Source organism: Pygocentrus nattereri, chromosome 17, assembly GCF_015220715.1.
Source record: "Pygocentrus nattereri isolate fPygNat1 chromosome 17, fPygNat1.pri, whole genome shotgun sequence".
Classification (NCBI taxonomy): domain Eukaryota; kingdom Metazoa; phylum Chordata; class Actinopteri; order Characiformes; family Serrasalmidae; genus Pygocentrus; species Pygocentrus nattereri.
In genome coordinates, this window is record NC_051227.1 from 38,730,816 (window position 1) to 38,751,154 (window position 20,339).

Consider the following 20,339-nt stretch of genomic DNA (forward strand, 5'->3'; position numbering starts at 1 on the left):
GTTAGGACCCCCCATAGAACTGGTATCAGCTGGGTGGCACTGACTGGTGGTGTGTGTTACACTGATAGTTTAAAAAAACACTGTCTGCTCAGACACACCTACCTTGTGGATGTAAACTTAAGCAATACTTTTTTTAATCCCACCCCCATCCACAAAGTGAAACACCACATACACACTAGTGAGCACACTTGCCTGGAGCGGTGGGCAGCCCTGTCCACAGCACCCGGGGAGCTGTTGGGGGTTAGGTGTCTTGCTCAAGGACACCTCAGTCATGTGTGGCGGCGCTGGGGATTGAACCAGTGACCTTCCGGTCACAGGGCCACTTCCCTAACCTCCAGCCCACGACTGCCCCAAAGTCAGAGACAGTTGCTGCACAGTTTGTGTCGGTCATCCTCTAGTCCTTCATCAGTGGTCACAGGACGCTGCCCACAGGATGCGGTCCAGCAGTGTCACGGAGGTGTCTAAAAACTACAGTAACACTGCTGTGTATGGTCCACTCCTACCAGCACAACACACACCAAGACACTACCACGTCGGTGTCACTGCAGCGCTGAGAATGATCCACCACCCAAAGATGCATCAGTGAATAAGCTCAATTTGAGAACACTGTTATTCAGTGACTGCCAGGAATTTTGCATGTTCCGTCCTCTACGGTGCAGAATATCATCAAAAGATGGCAGGTGTAACTTGCTCATCTGTGAAGACACGTTAATCCTGGCAGATGCTGCCTTCTAGATGTCTTTTTCAGGGACGTCCATGCTTGTCAGCAGGACACAGCCGAGCCTCATTCTGCATGTGTTACAACAGCGTCGCTGTGCAGTCAGTCAGCCTGTGTTGAAAACGTGTGGCACATTTCGTAGCGCAGAATACAACCAAGGCTTAGTACCAAACTGGTGCCTTCAGTCCCCAAAAGATTATCAAGTGCTGTTAAAGGGAAATGTAACCGTGTTAAAAGTGCTTCTGTTTCAGCTGCAGCCATCAAATGGAATGAGAATATTTTTACCAAAAAAAAAAAAAAGCTCATAAGGTAAAACATCAAACATGTTTTTGTGCCATTTTCAACTTAATGTGGGTCAAAACAGAATTTACTAATCACTGCTTTTTGTTTGCCCTGTGATGGACTGGCAACCTGTCTAGGGTGTATTCTGCCTTCTGCCCGATGACCACTGGGCTAGGCTCCAGCACCCCCCTCCCCCCCCCCCCCCCCAACATGACCCACAGGGAGAAGTGGCTCAGAAAATGTGTGTGTGTGTGTGTGTGTGCGCGCTTTTTGTTTTTGTTTCCATTTCTTACATATTTCTTTTGAATGTGGTTGGTATGTTTATATGAGCAATGCCAATATATTGCCTGCCAATAGACCACCTAGACCACCACCACTTCCTTAAGCTTAACTGGTGTGTCCATTCCGAGCTTTTTGGGAGACATTTCAGATTGTTGGTGCATCGGTGTTTGCCATATGAACACAAAAACACTTGGCACATTACTGTACATAAAGATTTATTACAAAAATATTTAAACAGCTTCTTTAAATATCACAGTGATCTTTAATGGGTGGAAAGGCTGCTGTGAACGTGGGGATCAAATTCAGGCAGGAGAAGAACATTAAAATAGTGAAATCTCTGACAAGTCGGTTTTTCTATTATGTAGTGAACACTTCACTGCCTCCTGTCATGAGTCTTTTCCTCGGAGTCGATTCTGCTTTCGCTGCAAGTATCGAGCCCGAGCCTCTGTGATTGAGCTGTCATCGTTTCTCTTCTCAAGCTTCCTGGATACATCTTCACCGGGTCCTGTTCACATTGGGACCAAATGTGTCAACATCATAACAGATCGTTTTAAATCAGGTATGCAATGTGGCTCAATGTGGCACTTACTGTCCACCTTATTAGAAACAGCTTGTACTTTCACTTATTAGCCAATTTAACATCCACTACATAGGTGGTCATTACACTATAACCTTTGCACTATTTGTCACTCTCAGTTTCTGACCACAGGAATGCTGCTGACCACATATAATTTGGGTGCTGGGCCATTCTCAACACAGCAGTGACGTGGTAGTTGATAATGTTTGGCACTGGAATGAGTACATCAGGCACAGCAGTGTTACTGGGGTTTTTTAGTGCAACTGCTAGGTTAAGAGTAGTCTGCTGTCCAAAATTATCCAGACAGAAACGATGCTGATCCTCTAGCCCTTCATAATCCAACCACAGATGAAGAACAAGAGGATTCCTAGACTGAGTGTGACAACAGATGGGCTACAGTCCGACACCAGCAGTTTAAGCGTACAAGGTCAATGTTTCTAATAAAGTGGCTGGTCAGTAGACTTGCATAGCATGAATAATGTACCTGTTTGTCTTTTTGCTGTCGTTTTCTTTACCCACTGTGCCATTTCCTCATCAGTCACTTCCTCTCTGGCAACACTGCTTAACTCATAGACGTCTATCTCATGCAGCTTTGGAAGCAGATCCTTCACCCAATCATATCGGATGGGGCACACAGTTCTCACATAAACTCGTGACGTGACCAAGACGTCGTGGAAAATGATCCAATCCAGCTGTGCCTCCTGCCCAAAGAGCTGAATGAGGGCACAATCACAGAATGAAAGTCAATTATTGGCAATTATTTAAAAACTGTCCGTTTGAATCATCATAGCATAAAAGGTAAAAGTGGTCGATTTCCTTACAGATGATGATGGATGAACGTGAACTGTGGAGCCATGACCATCCATAGTACAAAATGCCTTTCCCATAGACCTCCGAGCTACATTAGTGAAATAACCTATGCAGAGACAATGCCTTAGTAGTTCACTGCTGCTGCCCTCAAACGTCTCCTGTGGAAATTCTTTCTGCTAAAAGAATAAATAAATAAATAAATAAATAAAGATGAGAACAAGCGGGAAAATTAGAGAAAGACCAGAATTAAACTTTAATTTACTTTTATTCATCTTGTATTTCACCAAAACGTCACAGAAAGTCAAGTGATTATACACTATATTGACAAAAGTTTTCACTCCCCCATCCAAATCATCGAATTCAGGTGTTCCAGTCTCTTCCATGGCCACAGGTGTATAAAGCCGAGCCCCTAGGCCTGCAGACTGCTTCTACAGACATTAGTGAAAGAATGGGTCGCTCTCAGGAGCTCAGTGAATTCCAGCGTGGTGCCGTGATCGGACGCCACCTGTGCAGCAAGTCCAGTCGTGAAATTTCCTCACTACTAAATATTCCACAGTCCACTGTCAGTGGGATTATAACAAAGTGGAAGCGATTGGGAACGACAGCAACTCAGCCACGAAGTGATCGGCCATGTAAAATGACAGAGCGGTCAGCGGATGCTGAGGGGCATAGTGCGCAGAGGTCACCGACTTTCTGCAGTCAATCACTACAGACCTCCAAACTTCATGTGGCCTTCAGATCAGCTCAAGAACAGCGTAGAGAGCTTCATGGAATGGGTTTCCATGGCCGAGCAGCTGCATCCAAGCCTCACATCACCAAGCGCAGTGCAAAGCGTGGAATGCAGTGGAGTAAAGCGCCGCCACTGGACTCTAGAGCTGTGGAGATGTGTTCTCTGGAGTGACCAATCACGCTTCTCCCTCTGCCAATCCGATGGAGTCTGCCAGGAGACGGTACTTGTCTGACTGCATTGTGCCGAGTGTAAAGTTTGGTGGAGGGGGGATCATGGTGTGGGGGTGTTTTTCAGGAGTTGGGCTCGGCCCCTTAGTTCCAGTGAAAGGAACTCTTAAAGCTTCAAAAGATTCTGGACAATTTCATGCTCCCAACTTTGTGGGAACAGTTTGGGGACGGCCCCTTCCTGATCCAACATGACTGCGCACCAGTGGTCCAGCGCAGCAAGGTCCATAAAGACACGGATGAGCCAGTTTGGTGTGGAAGAACTTGACTGGATTACAGAGTCCTGACCTCAATGCCATAGAACACCTTTGGGCTGAATTAGAGCAGAGACTGCGAGCCAGGCCTTCTCGTCCAACATCAGCGTCTGACCTTACAGACGCGATTCTGGAAGAACGGTTACTCCTAACCCTTGTGGAAAGCCTTCCCAGAAGAGTTGAAGCTGTTTTAGGGTGGTCCGACATCCTATTAAACCCTATGGATTAAGGATGGGATGTCACTCAAGTTCATATGCGTGTGAAGGCAGATGAGCGAATACTTTTGGCAATATAGTGTATAACACCATTATGGGAAATGTAGGAAACAGAAATAACTTCTTGTAAACCTTCACTTTTGTCCAAGAACCATATTTCTCTCCCTGAATCATTCTTCTGACGATCTACTTCATATCATTATCTTATTTTATGGCCCAAATATGCTTCGTGGATCCTCCAGATACATTTTATCAAACCTGAAGCACAGATATGGGAATTGTTTGCCGATGCCAATATCCAATATTTCTCACGTACATAACTGTAGATGCTGAACAACACATCTATAAAATGTAGAAATTGGAATGAATTATGAACTTAGAGGACTAAGAAATATTTCTGTAATTATTTCTACATTACAAAAGCTCTGCTGAGTATTGTACAAAGTATAAAATAATAAAATGCTAACAGCTACTTACAACTGCAAGCACCTTTTGTTTCATTTTAAGACTAAGAAAAACTGTCAGGATTCTCAGAACAGCTTTTTTCTATTTAGGCCTATAACAATATATAAATATACAGGCCTATAATAACAAATATGCCCCTCATGGTGATGCAGATTTATTGTGACAGCCATTACCACTTCTCACATTGTGTTTTACTGTCAGTGTATGAACAATCACGTAATTGGTTATGTAGTGGAGTTTAATCACTCACTCAATCTGTTTAAGGAGGCCAGGCTTCAAACCCACCAGGGGAAGCAATCAGTAATATTAGACACACGTTACACTATTTCTACCAATCTAATTACATTACCCTGATTCTGCACACACGTAACAATCAATTCTGCACTTGCAGTCCTGAAGTACATAGACCGACAGCCTGTCATGTAATGCCGATATCATATTTCCACATGACATTTTATTCTGGGATATCACTGGTGATTTAGGGAAATACACATTTTGTTCTGTACAAACTGGTCATTGAAATCTTACAGATTAAATTACAAAATCTACCCTGTTAAAAAAAAGTGCTTAAGCAAACAAAGTTTTCATGATACTTTATATAAAAAAAAAGTTTGTTAGTTTTAGCCTGTGAGAGAAACCGTGATTTACCCGTTTTAGATGAAAAAGTATCTCCCTGAGTTGAGTCTCCACACTGAAGGCGGACTTCACTGCTCGCCAATGGATCCAGTGATCTTTACACCATGAAGATGGATTCTCGCTGCACACAAGGCCCCAGCACAGTTTATATTGACACTCCACTTTTTTGTAGTGAACAGCTTTCCTTAGAAACTCTTTGGGGGGGAAAAAGGGAAAAAAGGGTGATGTGAATCCGAATGACCTACCTTGCTTTGCACTTTTCAAAGATGCACAGAAGAATGAGGAAATCATTGGAGCTGCCTGCAGAAGCAGCTAGCTCTTTGTGAATGATCTCCGCTTCCTTTTGTTTTTCTGGGTGGCCTGAATGAGCACAAAGACAAATGATTTATTTAAATAAATAGTTAAAATGGGATAAATGGGCTACTCAAATGCAAACCGTTTCAGTCAGTGCAGTAGCCATAGTCCGTGGTGCTTAAGTGGCTACCTGGTCGGATGAAGATGTTTTCCACTGATAGCATGGCCGCCACTGGGAGCATCAACTCCTCACACCCGAGGGCAGCAGATTGAAGCAATGCACGAGTGAGCCCAGGGGGAAGAGGAAACTCCACCATCAGCTTTCCTAGCCTGGTTACATTACCCTTCCTGTAACCAAAAACAATGTCCTTAGATCAACAACCATTTGTCTAAAAACCTTAACAAACCAAAACAGATGTGTCATTTTTACAATCTTCTCAGATCAAGCAAACATTCAGAACATGGAAAAAATCATAAACCATCACAAACACCCATCTCTACCATCCTGATTTGTAATTACAGAAGGTAATTAACATGATTCCTACCGGTCAATCGCATCATACTGGTAGAGCTGCTTCAAAGCAGTCAAAAGAAACCTCTCTTCTGGACGATCAAGGTAAGGAAACCTACACAAGGCATGGCAACACTGTTAGGAAAATCTCTATTAGATAAACGTAAGACTTTAGGAAAAATATATCACAATTTTCATGATTATTATTATTATTTTTTAAGAACAGGGCAAAATGCTAAATAGCAATAAAGCCTGATCTCTTTTTTTGACACAGTTAGATCAGCAACCTTTACATACTAAGACCCATTATATGCTTAGAAAAGCGTGTTTAAAAATAAAGTATCCATCCATCCTATTTTCTAAGCCGCATCTCCGTCAGGGTTGCGGGGGGGACGCTGGAGCCTATCCCAGCGGTCATCGGGCGGAAGGCAGGATACACCCTGGACAGGTCGCCAGTCCATCACAGGGCAGACAGACAGACACAGACAGTCACTCACACCCAGGGGCAATTTAGCATGACCAGTTGGCCTGACTGCAGGAGGAAACCGGAGAACCCGGAGGAAACCCACACAGACACGGGGAGAACATGCAAACTCCACACAGAGAGGACCCCGGTCACGGAATCGAACCCAGGCCCTCCTCGCTGTGAGGCGACAGCGCTACCCACTGCGCCACCGTGCCGCCCCAAAAAAAAATAATATCACAATAATGGAAACATCATCTTCTTAAAACTATACCTGATTACATCATGGACTCCAAGGCATTTGAGTGTGAGAACAACTGAAGTGAGACTCGTTCGCTGTATCTCTGGAGTAGTGTATTCAGGCATGCAATTTTCCCAGAACTCCTTACTATAGATCCTAAAGCACTTCCCAGCTGATGTTCTTCCTGCCCTCCCTGCTCGCTGCTGAGCTTCACTCCTACAAAGTAACAACAATAAAACAAAATGTGATGACGTACAACATCTATTCTGCAAGAGTAATGCAATTCCTTTCTTATAGCTGAGGGAACATTACACGTTATAAATATATACGCACTATATTGCCAAAAGTATTCGCTCATCTGCCTTCAGCTTCAAGTCTTCTGGGAAGGCTTTCCACAAGGTTTAGGAGTGTTTATGGGAATTTTTGACCGTTCTTCCAGAAGCGCATTTGTGAGGTCAGACACTGATGTTGGACGAGAAGGCCTGGCTCACAGTCTCCGCTCTAATTCATCCCAAAGGTGTTCTATGGGGTTGAGGTCAGGACTCTGTGCAGGCCAGTCAAGTTCTTCCACACCAAACTGGCTCATCCACGTCTTTATGGACCTGCTTCGTGCACTGGAGCGCAGTCATGTTGGAACAGGAAGGGGAACTGGAAACTGTTCCCACAAAGTTGGGAGCGTGAAATTGTCCAAAATCTCTTGGTGCTGAAGCTTTAAGAGTTCCTTTCACTGGAACTAAGGGGCCGAGCCCAACTCCTGAAACACAACCCCGCACCATGATCCCCCCTCCACCAAACTTTACACTTGGCACGATGCAGTCAGACAAGTACCGTCTCCTGGCAACCGCCAAACCCAGACACGTCCATCGGATTGCCAGACGGAGAAACGTGATTGGTCACTCCAGAGAACACGTCTCCACTGCAATAGAGTCCAGTGGCGGCGCTTTACACCACTGCATTCCACGCTTTGCATTGCGCTTGGTGATGTAAGGCTTGGATGCAGCTGCTCAGCCATGGAAACCCATTCCATGAAGCTCTCTACGCTGTTCTTGAGCTGATCTGAAGGCCACATGAAGTTTGGAGGTCTGTAGTGATTGACTCTGCAGAAAGTCGGTGACCTCTGCGCACTATGCCCCTCAGCATCCGCTGACCGCTCTGTCATTTTACATGGCCGATCACTTCGTGGCTGAGTTGCTGTCGTTCCCAGTCGCTTCCACTTTGTTATTATCCCACTGACAGTGGACTGTGGAATATTTAGTAGTGAGGAAATTTCACGACTGGACTTGCTGCACAGGTGGCGTCCGATCACGGCACCACGCTGGAATTCACTGAGCTCCTGAGAGCGACCCATTCTTTCACTAATGTCTGTAGAAGCAGTCTGCAGGCCGAGGGGCTCGGCTTTATACACCTGTGGCCATGGAAGAGACTGGAACACCTGAATTCAATGACTTGGATGTGTGACTGAAAACTTTTGGCAAAATAGTGTGTGTGTGTGTGTGTGTGTGTGTGTGTGTGTATTTTTTTTTGGTTTTGTTTTTTGTGTTCACTACTCACTTTGATATGGGTACCACTTCAAGGATGTCCAAGCCAACTCTTGAATTGTGGTTCAGCTGTTTCACAAAACCGCTATCAACAATGTATCTAAATTGAAAAAACACATTATCAAAAGTTTGTAGAACTTGCCCTGGACAGGTTTCAGCTAATCACACGTAACAATGAGTTTCTTCTGACTCACTTGATTCCATCGATTGTGAGGGAGGTTGCTGCTATGTTCGTTGCCACTACACATTTCCTCACTCCTTCCGGGGCCGGCTGAAATATCTGCTTTTGCTGATCTACCAGGAGAAAAACAAGCCATTATACTTATGAAACAGTTACACTTTCATAATAGATGTGTTAAAAATAACACATAGGTTTGGTTTCCCAGTCAAGGATTAAGTCCAGTCCTGGACTACATTTTCCTTTCAATGGAGAGTTTCCATTCTGAATGCTACGTAGACCAGAACTAGGCTTAATCCCTGTCCAAGAAACTGACCTGTGGCCCTAATATTCGGATGAACGAGTGAGGAGAAATGAGTGAAACAGGCTTACGGGGGGGCTGTAGAACCCACTGTGACTGCCGCTCACTAAAAACAGTATTCAGCTTCTGTATGGTGCCAACTTTAAGCAGATAATGTTCATATTCAAATTACTGCTAGACCCAGGGAAAGCTGACAAGGCCAGGTGACCTAACAAATGCAAGAATGGACTTGTGATGTGTGCAAACAAGTTACCTCCCAGCAAAAGCCAACTCACACTGAAAAACTGACTGTTTTTGGAAGTTGAGATCAAACAGAAGTGCATATCTTATGACGCTCTAGCTGACCGCCTGGCCTGCCCCCATGTCCCCCATCCTGCATCTCCCTGGAAAATATGATGCCCTCGATCTCCCCAAATCTTGCTTGTTGTGTTCGTTTGTCTCTGCTTTTGTTTTTCATAATTCTTAACTATATTTCCAAGCGTGCTTGTGTTAGTTCTTATGGTTTTGATCACTGGTTGACAGACGTACCTGCATTTTTACCTGTCTGCATGTGATCACTGCTTCTCGAAATGAACCCTTTTATGACTTAATTTTTTAATAAGAAAATTACAGGTTTAACAAAGGAAATGGTAGACAATATCACTGACATGACTAATTTTGGGAACAAAAAAAACCCGAGAAAGCAAAAGAAGAAAGAGACGTTCAGGAGCTGAAAGGGTCAGTTCTTCTGGGTGAGCTGAGCCAACTGACCTGACACACTGAAGAGTCAGAATTCTTAACACTAGAACAGACAAACCTGTGAGCTCCGTTACATTTGCTACGTTTGCTTTTGTTTGTTCTTAGTTTTCTGTCCAAGTTTCTCCAACAGAGAGAAGGAGACTGTTGGGGAACACAGCTGTGTTAAAGATAGGTTGGTGGGAAAACTGAGGACACTGCTCATATACGCACCACCCAAGACGGCCAAACGATTCTATTCACCATTAGAAAGATTTTTCCTCACAGCACATACTATGTACACATATATCGTGTGCCCTTCAGCAAATACATTTACATTTATGGCATTTGGCTGACGCTCTTACCCAGAGCGACTTACAATCTCACCATTTTACACAGGGAGGTGAAGGTGGTGTTAGGAGTCTTGCCCAAGGACTCTTATTGGTGTAGTGTAGGGTGTTTACCCAGGTGGGGATTGAACCCCAGTCTACAGCGTAGAAGGCAGAGGTGTTACCCACTACACTAACCAACCACCCAAATATACCTCCTTAGAAAGAAAATTGGGATTTCGCTTCTCTTGGGCTTTAATGAACATCCTTTTTGAATACCTTTCAGTACCTCTGGCCATCATTGTGTCCTGAATATATTTTCCCAGTAAAGCTTTTGTAAAAATCTGTGACCACGTTAGTGATCGATTAAGGTTACCTGTTGGCATAGATCCATACAGAGGCAGAACGAGAAGGCCTTCCACTGTTCGATCATGCACATCGTAACGGTAGTCTATGGACTCGGCTTTCTCAAACAGCAGGTCACAGGCTTTCTCAATTTCATTCTGACCTGAAAGAAACATGAGCACAATATTTTTGAGCCTTTAAAACAATAAAATGACCAGCACTGAACATATATGCAATGCTGGGTGAGGACACAAAGAAATGCAGCACAAATCACAAATAATCATTTTTACTTCTCCGTAAATCAACTGGAAGCACATCAAATAGCTAATGTATGATAGGAAAAGATCACTGTTTACCTGTCAGAAAGACAAGGATATCCCCAGAGGCTTCATTTGTATGGACGTCTAAAGCAACCTTCACTACCTTAAGACAAAAGAGAATGGAACAGAAACTTATTAGTCCGTCTGTCATCAGAGGCTTCAGCCTCAAGGCCTACATCCAAAACAACAGACACTTCATATCTCACCTCTTTCACATACACCGAACTGTCCATTTCTTTTGGCCCAATCCGACCACAGAACAGCTCCTTCACCGGATAGGTTCTTCCAGGAATCGTAAAAACAGGACAGTGCCCTAAAAAGGCACTGAGCTTGTCTGTTTGGAGGGTAGCTGACATTACTACCACCTTCAGAGGGACGGTACGGCCACGGGAGCCTCCAGAGGTTTTTTTTAACAGACCAAGCAAGACATCCTACAAAAAATACAGAGTCAGACACAGTTTGCTAAAAGACTGGGCAGCTTTCTGAAACTCTTTAGAAAATGCATGCTTAGGCTTAAAATACCCACAAAATCTCAGTTGGCTTGTCTTAAAGTAGGGAAAACGGTCTCAAAGGTTTGGTAAAATAAGCCCCCACTTGTGGGAATGGGGCTCCACTCTTTTCTGTCTGTTTAAGGGGGGAATGATCTCTCTTGGAAAATCCACACGACAGCATTCCCAGAAATATTTCGATATTGTGGCTCTCGTCTTCCCTTGAGAACTGCTGGCCACTTTGCACCTCAATCTGCATATTTTGCCACATGGCCCCAAAGAGGGAATGTTTATGCAGAACTATAGGCCAGCTGTGAGTCCTTATGCTGCTTTACATTGTTTTTAAACTTTTAAAAGAAAAACATCATCAAACATCACAATATCCAAAATTCCCTTTTCTACCAACCATTATATCTCCTGTTCAATTTGCACTCCAGTGTTAAATCTCAGTGTGTGACTGAGGGCGTGGCAACTGATTAATACACCACATATCAATAATCTAACTGGTCACCACTCAGCTCATTTGCATAAAGTTCAGCTATTAGGGAAAAAAAGCACATGAATCAAGGTGTCTGGCAGCGGCTTGATGTCTATACTCATCTTATAGGTTATAGCACATTATGGCACGTTCTGTTTGAGGGTATCAAATAAAATTAAAATGAGAAAAAGGCAACTCACTTTGCATCACATCAGTGTTCAAGTCACACACATGCTGCTTAAAATTTCAGCACCCCCAACTTTACACACCTTCTCACGAACCTGCATGCAACCATGTAAAAACGAACATATCGCTGTTGTCGGACGACAACCTCATATCTCCATTTTTGACGTTTTTCAGTTTTTGCCATAATTTGAAAATACCTGTCGTCCTTCACATTGCATGTAAAGTTCATGAGGAATGGACCAAAAGAAATGACCAAAAATGGCGTGGAAAAAATTCTGGTTCCATTGACTTACATTAAAAGTAGAGTAGGTTTTTTCCTTCTCCTGTAAAGTTACTATTTTGGAGTTATGAGGTTTTCTCCTGACAACAGAGATATATATACTTTTTATATATTATATACCTTATATATATATATATATATATATATATATATACACACACACACACACACACACACACACACACACACACACACACACCGTGTTCAGGCTCCTCTCATGGACTTCATCAAGGATCACAACGCTGTATTGTGTTAAATTTGGGTCGGCAAGGATTTCCCTCAGCATACAGCCGTCTGTCACGTACTTAATCAAAGTGTCCTGGTGACCAAAACAAAGACACAGACATTCTATTAATAAACATATAAACGTAAAGACCCTGTATTCTAATAATTTACATTCAGCTCCTCACAGACAGTCGTGCTCAAACAGCCACTTCATTAAAGCCACTTCCTTGATGTTACCATTTTTACCATATAGGTCCACTTTGTAGCTCTACAGTTACAGTAACCCATTTGTTTCGTTGCATGCTTTGACTTTGTGCCCTTTTACAGAGCAGGTATTACTCAGGTGGTGGATCATTCTCAGCACTGCAGCGGCACTGACCTGGTCATGGTGCGGTAGTGTGTGTTGTGCTGGTATGAGTGGATCAGACACAGCAATGCTGCTGGAGCTTAAATACTATGTCCACTCACTGTCCAATCTACTATACATGCCCGTCTTATTGGTCTATCTTGCAGATTTAAAGACCGAGACTGTAGCTCATTTGTAGATGCTCAGTTAGTGTTGGTCGTGTATTAGTGTTGGGTCTCAGTTAGTGTTGGGTGTGTATGAGGATGAGTGAGTGAGTTGAGGGTGTGTGTATGAGGATGAGTGAGTGAGTTGGGGGTGTGTATGAGGATGAGTGAGTGAGTTGGGGTGTGTATGAGGATGAGTGAGTGAGTTGGAGGGGGTGTGTATGAGGATGAGTGAGTGAGTTGGGGGTGTGTATGAGGATGAGTGAGTGAGTTGGGGGGGTGTGTATGAGGATGAGTGAGTGAGTTGGGGGTGTGTATGAGGATGAGTGAGTGAGTTGGGGGGGTGTGTATGAGGATGAGTGAGTGAGTTGGGGGTGTGTATGAGGATGAGTGAGTGAGTTGGAGGGGGTGTGTATGAGGATGAGTGAGTGAGTTGGGGGGGTGTGTATGAGGATGAGCGAGTGAGTTGGGGGTGTGTATGAGGATGAGTGAGTGAGTTGGAGGGGGTGTGTATGAGGATGAGTGAGTGAGTTGGGGGTGTGTATGAGGATGAGTGAGTGAGTTGGGGGGGTGTGTATGAGGATGAGTGAGTGAGTTGGGGGGTGTGTGTATGAGGATGAGTGAGTGAGTTGGGGGGGTGTGTATGAGGATGAGCGAGTGAGTTGGGGGGGTGTGTATGAGGATGAGCGAGTGAGTTGGGGGGTGTGTATGAGGATGAGTGAGTGAGTTGGGGGGGTGTGTATGAGGATGAGCGAGTGAGTTGGGGGATGTGTATGAGGATGAGTGAGTGAGTTGGGGGGGTGTGTATGAGGATGAGCGAGTGAGTTGGGGGGTGTGTATGAGGATGAGCGAGTGAGTTGGGGGGGTGTGTATGAGGATGAGCGAGTGAGTTGGGGATGTGTATGAGGATGAGTGAGTGAGTTGGGGGATGTGTATGAGGATGAGTGAGTGAGTTGGGGGGGTGTGTATGAGGATGAGCGAGTGAGTTGGGGGTGTGTATGAGGATGAGCGAGTGAGTTGGGGGATGTGTGTGAGAATGAGTGAGTGAGTTGGGGGTGTGTATGAGGATGAGCGAGTGAGTTGGGGGATGTGTGTGAGAATGAGTGAGTGAGTTGGGGGGGTGTGTATGAGGATGAGCGAGTGAGTTGGGGGTGTGTATGAGGATGAGCGAGTGAGTTGGGGGTGTGTATGAGGATGAGCGAGTGAGTTGGGGGTGTGTATGAGGATGAGCGAGTGAGTTGGGGGATGTGTGTGAGAATGAGTGAGTGAGTTGGGGGGGTGTGTATGAGGATGAGCGAGTGAGTTGGGGGGGTGTGTATGAGGATGAGCGAGTGAGTTGGGGGGGTGTGTATGAGGATGAGTGAGTGAGTTGGGGGGGTGTGTATGAGGATGAGCGAGTGAGTTGGGGGGGTGTGTATGAGGATGAGTGAGTGAGTTGGGGGGGTGTGTATGAGGATGAGTGAGTGAGTTGGGGGGGTGTGTATGAGGATGAGCGAGTGAGTTGGGGGGGTGTGTATGAGAATGAGCGAGCGAGTTGGGGGGTGTGTATGAGAATGATCCACGGTCCAAGAAACAGCTGGTCTGTGGTGGATCTCATTTAGAGTAGTTTGATGTGAAACGGTTCACTTTAGAGAGACAAACAGGCTCAGATTTCTTTACACTGGAGGTGATGGGAACCACGACTTGCAATACCTATAATGCAAATACAGCCATTTTATTTACTATCCAAAAAGACCAGTGAACTTACATGTCTTTTTATAGGCAGCACTGATGAAATCAGAAAAAATACATTGAGAATTATTTTCCTTACAACACTGTGCACAAACCACTTTAGCATAAATGAATTTTTTTTAAAAATCATTTTAACCTAAAACCATCATAACACATTACCTGATGGAATCAGCCAGCATATCTATAATCATTTCATGCTGTAACTTTGTGAGGCAGCTATTATTATCAGCTATATAGAGGCAGGTGTCTGGTTACCACCACCACTGTGAACTATTCTAACCTGTTCAGTTCCTCTAAAACCTTCACGTCAGACCACTCTGAATGACTTGGTGTACAACTTCACCATTTAATCATACAGAACTTTTGGTGGACTTCACCTTTCAACTCCTTTAAATACCTTTGAGGTGCAGTCATCAAAGCGCACTTGGTAGCCAACTTCCACTCCCAACCGCACTCCCATCTCCTGACAGACCCTCTGAGCCACAGTGATGGCTGCCACTCTCCTGGGCTGGGTCACGCCGATTTTTCCATCCCTACACAAACCTGAAGATGAAATCACCTCAGTCACCTGGAAAGACACAACTCGGATAACGGACCTCAGCCCAGATTCACAAAACTTCGCCCCAGATTCATCATTTCCTTTGGAGTCAGTTTGATCTTATTCTGTGTTTAACATCTCTAAATAAAGGACTGACACTTTCTTGCTTCATATTTAATGATGTTTTTGTGGTTGGTCAGTGTAGTGGGTAACATCTCTGCCTTCTACGCTGCAGACTGGGGTTCAATCCAGTGAGTGAGTGAGTTGGGGGGTGTGTATGAGGATGAGCGAGTGAGTTGGGGTGGTGTGTATGAGGATGAGCGAATGAGTGGGGGGGGTGTGTATGAGGATGAGCGAGTGAGTCGGGGTGGTGTGTATGAGGATGAGCGAGCGAGTTGGAGGGGGTGTGTATGAGGATGAGCGAGCGAGTTGGAGGGGTGTGTATGAGGATGAGTGAGTGAGTTGGGGGTGTGTATGAGGATGAGCGAGTGAGTTGGAGGGGGTGTGTATGAGGATGAGCGAGCGAGTTGGGGGGTGTGTATGAGGATGAGCGAGTGAGTTGGAGGGTGTGTATGAGGATGAGCGAGTGAGTTGGGGGGGTGTGTATGAGGATGAGCAAGTGAGTTGGGGGGGTGTATGAGGATGAGCGAGTGAGTTGGGGTGGTGTGTATGAGGATGAGCGAGTGAGTTGGAGGGGGTGTGTATGAGGATGAGCGAGTGAGTTGGGGTGGTGTGTATGAGGATGAGCGAATGAGTTGGGGGGGTGTGTATGAGGATGAGCGAGTGAGTTGGGGGTGTGTATGAGGATGAGCGAGTGAGTTGGGGGGGTGTGTATGAGGATGAGCGAGTGAGTTGGGGGGGTGTGTATGAGGATGAGCGAGTGAGTTGGGGGGGTGTGTATGAGGATGAGCGAGTGAGTTGGGGGTGTGTATGAGGATGAGTGAGTGAGTTGGGGGTGTGTATGAGGATGAGCGAGTGAGTTGGGGGTGTGTATGAGGATGAGCGAGTGAGTCGGGGTGGTGTGTATGAGGATGAGCGAGTGAGTTGGGGGGTGTGTATGAGGATGAGCGAGTGAGTTGGGGGGTGTGTATGAGGATGAGCGAGTGAGTTGGAGGGGGTGTGTATGAGGATGAGCGAGTGAGTTGGGGTGGTGTGTATGAGGATGAGCGAATGAGTTGGGGGGGTGTGTATGAGGATGAGCGAGTGAGTTGGGGGGGTGTGTATGAGGATGAGCGAGTGAGTTGGGGGGGTGTGTATGAGGATGAGCGAGTGAGTTGGGGTGGTGTGTATGAGGATGAGCGAGTGAGTTGAGGGGGTGTGTATGAGGATGAGCGAGTGAGTTTGGGGGGTGTGTATGTGGATGAGTGAGTGAGTTGGGGGGTGTGTATGAGGATGAGCGAGTGAGTTGGGGGGGATGTGTATGAGGATGCGCGAGTGAGTTGGGGGGTGTATGAGGATGAGCGAGTGAGTTGGGGGGGTGTGTTTGAGGATGAGCGAGTGAGTTGGGGGTGTGTATGAGGATGAGCGAGTGAGTTGGGGGGGGTGTATGAGCGAGTGAGTTGGGGTGGTGTGTATGAGGATGGGCGAGTGAGTTGGGGGGGATGTGTATGAGGATGCGCGAGTGAGTTGGGGGGTGTATGAGGATGAGCGAGTGAGTTGGGGGGGTGTGTTTGAGGATGAGCGAGTGAGTTGGGGGGGTGTGTATGAGGATGAGCGAGTGAGTTGGGGGGGGGTGTATGAGCGAGTGAGTTGGGGTGGTGTGTATGAGGATGAGCGAGTGAGTTGGGGTGGTGTGTATGAGGATGAGCGAGTGAGTTGGGGGGGTATGTATGAGTGAGTGAGTTGGGGGGTGTGTATGAGGATGAGCGAGTGAGTTGGAGGGGGTGTGTATGAGGATGAGCGAGTGAGTTGGGGGGGTGTGTATGAGGATGAGCGAGTGAGTTGGGGGGGTGTGTATGAGGATGAGTGAGTGAGTTGAGGGGGGATGTATGAGGATGAGCGAGTGAGTTGGGGGGGTGTGTATGAGCGAGTGAGTTGGGGTGGTGTGTATGAGGATGAGCGAGTGAGTTGGAGGGGGTGTGTATGAGGATGAGCGAGTGAGTTGGAGGGGGTGTGTATGAGGATGAGTGAGTGAGTTGAGGGGGTGTGTATGAGGATGAGCGAGTGAGTTGGGGGGGTGTGTATGAGGATGAGCGAGTGAGTTGGGGGGGTGTGTATGAGGATGAGTGAGTGAGTTGAGGGGGGATGTATGAGGATGAGCGAGTGAGTTGGGGGGGTGTGTATGAGCGAGTGAGTTGGGGTGGTGTGTATGAGGATGAGCGAGTGAGTTGAGGGGGGATGTATGAGGATGAGTGAGTGAGTTGGGGGGGTGTGTATGAGGATGAGCGAGTGAGTTGGGGTGTGTATGAGGATGAGTGAGTGAGTTGGGGGGGTGTGTATGAGGATGAGTGAGTGAGTTGAGGGGGGATGTATGAGGATGAGTGAGTGAGTTGGGGGGGTGTGTATGAGGATGAGCGAGTGAGTTGGGGTGTGTATGAGGATGAGTGAGTGAGTTGAGGGGGGATGTATGAGGATGAGCGAGTGAGTTGGGGGGGTGTGTATGAGCGAGTGAGTTGGGGTGGTGTGTATGAGGATGAGCGAGTGAGTTGAGGGGGGTGTGTATGAGGATGAGCGAGTGAGTTGGGGGGGTGTGTATGAGCGAGTGAGTTGGGGTGGTGTGTATGAGGATGAGCGAGTGAGTTGGGGGGGTGTATGAGGATGAGTAAGTGAGTTGGGGGGGTGTATGAGGATGAGTGAGTGTGTTGGGGGGGGTGTATGAGGATGAGTGAGTGAGTTGGGGGTGTGTATGAGGATGAGTGAGTGAGTTGGGGGGGTGTATGAGGATGAGTGAGTGAGTTGAGGGGGGTGTGTATGAGGATGAGTGAGTGAGTTGAGGGGGGTGTGTATGAGGATGAGCGAGTGAGTTGGGGGGGTGTGTATGAGGATGAGCGAGTGAGTTGGGGGGGTGTGTATGAGGATGAGTGAGTGAGTTGGGGGGATGTATGAGGATGAGTGAGTGAGTTTGAAATGATTCATCTAAAGTCGACACGACAACCTAACCTAGGATATAAGACAACACAACCTATAACACAGCGCTGCTGTCGGATCAAAACCTCGTACCTCCAAAATGGTAACTTTACAGGAGAAGGCAAAAACATACAGTAGTTTTAATGTAAGTCAATGGAACCAGACGTCTTTCCAAGTCATTTTGGCCCTTTTCTTTTAGTTCATTCACTATGAAATTTACAGAAAATATAAAGAGCAACAGGTCCTTTGAAATTATGCCATAAACTGAAAAAGGACAAGAATGCTGATACGAGGTTTTCTTCCGACAGCAGCGAATTAGGATAATAATTACATTGTTCTAGACAGAATAAGACCTTAAGAGACTATCTGAGAACTGTAGCTATTTAAGAACATCTACAGCGTTTGTCTTTAGATCGTTCTAAGGTTTTTCTTCTGAAGAAAGCTTTCGTGAATCCGACCCCTGGTTCCTGGTGTAAATCTACCTCGGTGAGACTAAAGATGTACCATGACTATAATAGAGATCGTTTCAAGAAACATCCTAATACAAACTATAAAACCATAACGGCCTTTGCTCATTCCAAGTGTGTCAAATGGCCCATATCTCCTAAAGTGAAAGAGACTCAGCCACGTTTCTTGAAAGGAGATTTGAACTGGATGTTGGTTCATGCGCCTTCTGTAAGTCAGAAGATGAATCCCTGGTGCATTTATTTTTTTTTTTTTTATGTAAATATTCACGTTTTTGGATGGACATCAGAACCTGGATTAATCTCAGACTTAACATTCCTTCTTTTGATGTTGATGCCATTTTATTTCATGCGCAAAACTTCCTCTGATGCTGTAAATGTAGTCGTACCTTTAGCAAACGTACCACGGTCGCTGTAGTAAGTGGAGGGGTAATAAGCCCTCCTCCCTCTGCTTTATGAACGAATTTAAATCATATTATTCTTCATTAAGTAGATTAAACAACTGGAAAAATGCCAGAATCATCTCACACCAGACCTCTAGAACCTTATTGTTCTAATCGGTCATTGTATGGCTTTGCTCCTTTGTACTCTGTATTATTATTATTAATATTTTTATTTTATTAATCATATTTCACATAGAGATCGGGTTATGGTGCAGTGTCATGTGCAATTAACAGTTCATTTCAAAGGGCCAGTGCAATTTATAACGGGAAAAATTCAAGTTTGATGGGTCACGTGCAATTTTTTTTTTTTTAACGTTGTTTTTTTTTCTTTTACGTTTTGCTGAGTGTAAATTTGTGTAGTATTTAATTTATTTTATCTTATTTTTTCTCTTTTTTTGCACCGAGAAAGGGGGGTGGGGGGGTTGTACTTGTGCAAGTGTACCAGTACAATGTGCAATGACAAAGTTCATTCATTCACTCAGTCACGCCCCCTAGCTAGTAACATGTAGTTATGACATCCTCGACGAGCGTTTCTATCTTGTTCTGCATCAAAAAGTTATAATAAAATAAATAAAAACTATCTCGGCTGCGCCCAAAGCCGCAGACGACTGACGTCACACTAAGCAGCCTATTCAGGACAGAAGCGGAGTCTAGTGCCGTGTATGTAGTGAGGCAGTGCGCGGTTTGGGACGCGGCCGCAGTCCGTCTTACCCGCCCGGTATAAGAACTGGGGCAGCTGGGTGGTTTTCCCACTGCCCGTTTCTCCAGTAACCACCAAAAACTGGCTTCCCTTCACAGCTCCGACGAGTTTCTCTCCGTGCTGATGGATGGGCAGCTGGGTGGACTCAGCCCTGCTGGACCTCTCCGTCTTAGACATGACGGACAGCCCGTGACCTGCACCGAGTGGACACAGGCAGCCAACGCTCAGACATGGAAGACAGCTCGGGCTTTTAGGGCGAGTCTGACCGCGTTAAACTGCAGGACGTCCCTCTCTGAACTCGCCTGTGATGCTTTTCTCTCCTCACAGCCTCAGGAGTGAGCTCACATCCCGGTTATCCTCGCTGAATCCGAAGAGCTCCCTGTCGCCCCCCTGTGGAGCGGAGGGCGCACAGCAACATCAAAGGGAAAGTCCACCGATTTTTTCATTTTCGTAATTCAAGGCAATGAGACGTGAGCACTCAGAGTAATTTGATACGAAATGCTTATCAGCAGAAAAAAAACCCACAAGCCAACTGTATAATGGCAGTGAAAGGAACCAGGAACCAATCTATACAGCACAAAAATAAAAACGTTACACGCTGTTCAAAAAGACTCATGAGAATTCATCACGGTACAATCAGTGTAAACGTCCCCTCAAAAGGTACAACAGCGGTTTTAAGGTCCAACTGTGCACCTTATATAAGTATTGTCTATTGTTTGTGTTACTTTGGGAATTAACCCACCTCATGTACCACATGTGATGCGAATGACAATAAAGCCTGATCTTATTTCCCAGTGGAAAAG

General features: G+C 45.7%; 1 protein-coding gene across 4 annotated transcripts; it reads right to left on the reverse strand.

Annotated features, from left to right (window-relative positions):
• Positions 1–1,480: 1,480 nt before the first annotated feature.
• Positions 1,481–19,910, reverse strand: dhx40 (DEAH (Asp-Glu-Ala-His) box polypeptide 40). Of its 4 annotated transcripts, none has more exons than XM_037546372.1 (16): positions 19,548–19,910; positions 14,723–14,868; positions 12,059–12,178; positions 10,634–10,858; positions 10,464–10,530; positions 10,139–10,270; positions 8,435–8,534; positions 8,254–8,340; positions 6,736–6,918; positions 6,033–6,113; positions 5,678–5,835; positions 5,439–5,553; positions 5,206–5,314; positions 2,681–2,842; positions 2,344–2,572; positions 1,481–1,787 (listed from the first exon to the last, which is right to left on the reverse strand). In XM_037546372.1, the coding sequence occupies exons 1-16, from the start codon at positions 19,711–19,713 to the stop codon at positions 1,669–1,671; spliced, it is 2,199 nt and encodes a 732-aa protein (XP_037402269.1). In that variant the 5' UTR covers positions 19,714–19,910; the 3' UTR covers positions 1,481–1,668. The 4 variants fall into 4 exon arrangements, with proteins under 4 accessions (XP_037402269.1, XP_037402268.1, XP_037402270.1 ...); XM_037546371.1 differs by having other exon boundaries at positions 2,681–2,845; positions 19,548–19,909; XM_037546373.1 differs by having other exon boundaries at positions 2,681–2,845; positions 14,723–14,858; positions 19,548–19,676.
• Between the last annotated feature and the right edge of the window lie 429 nt (positions 19,911–20,339).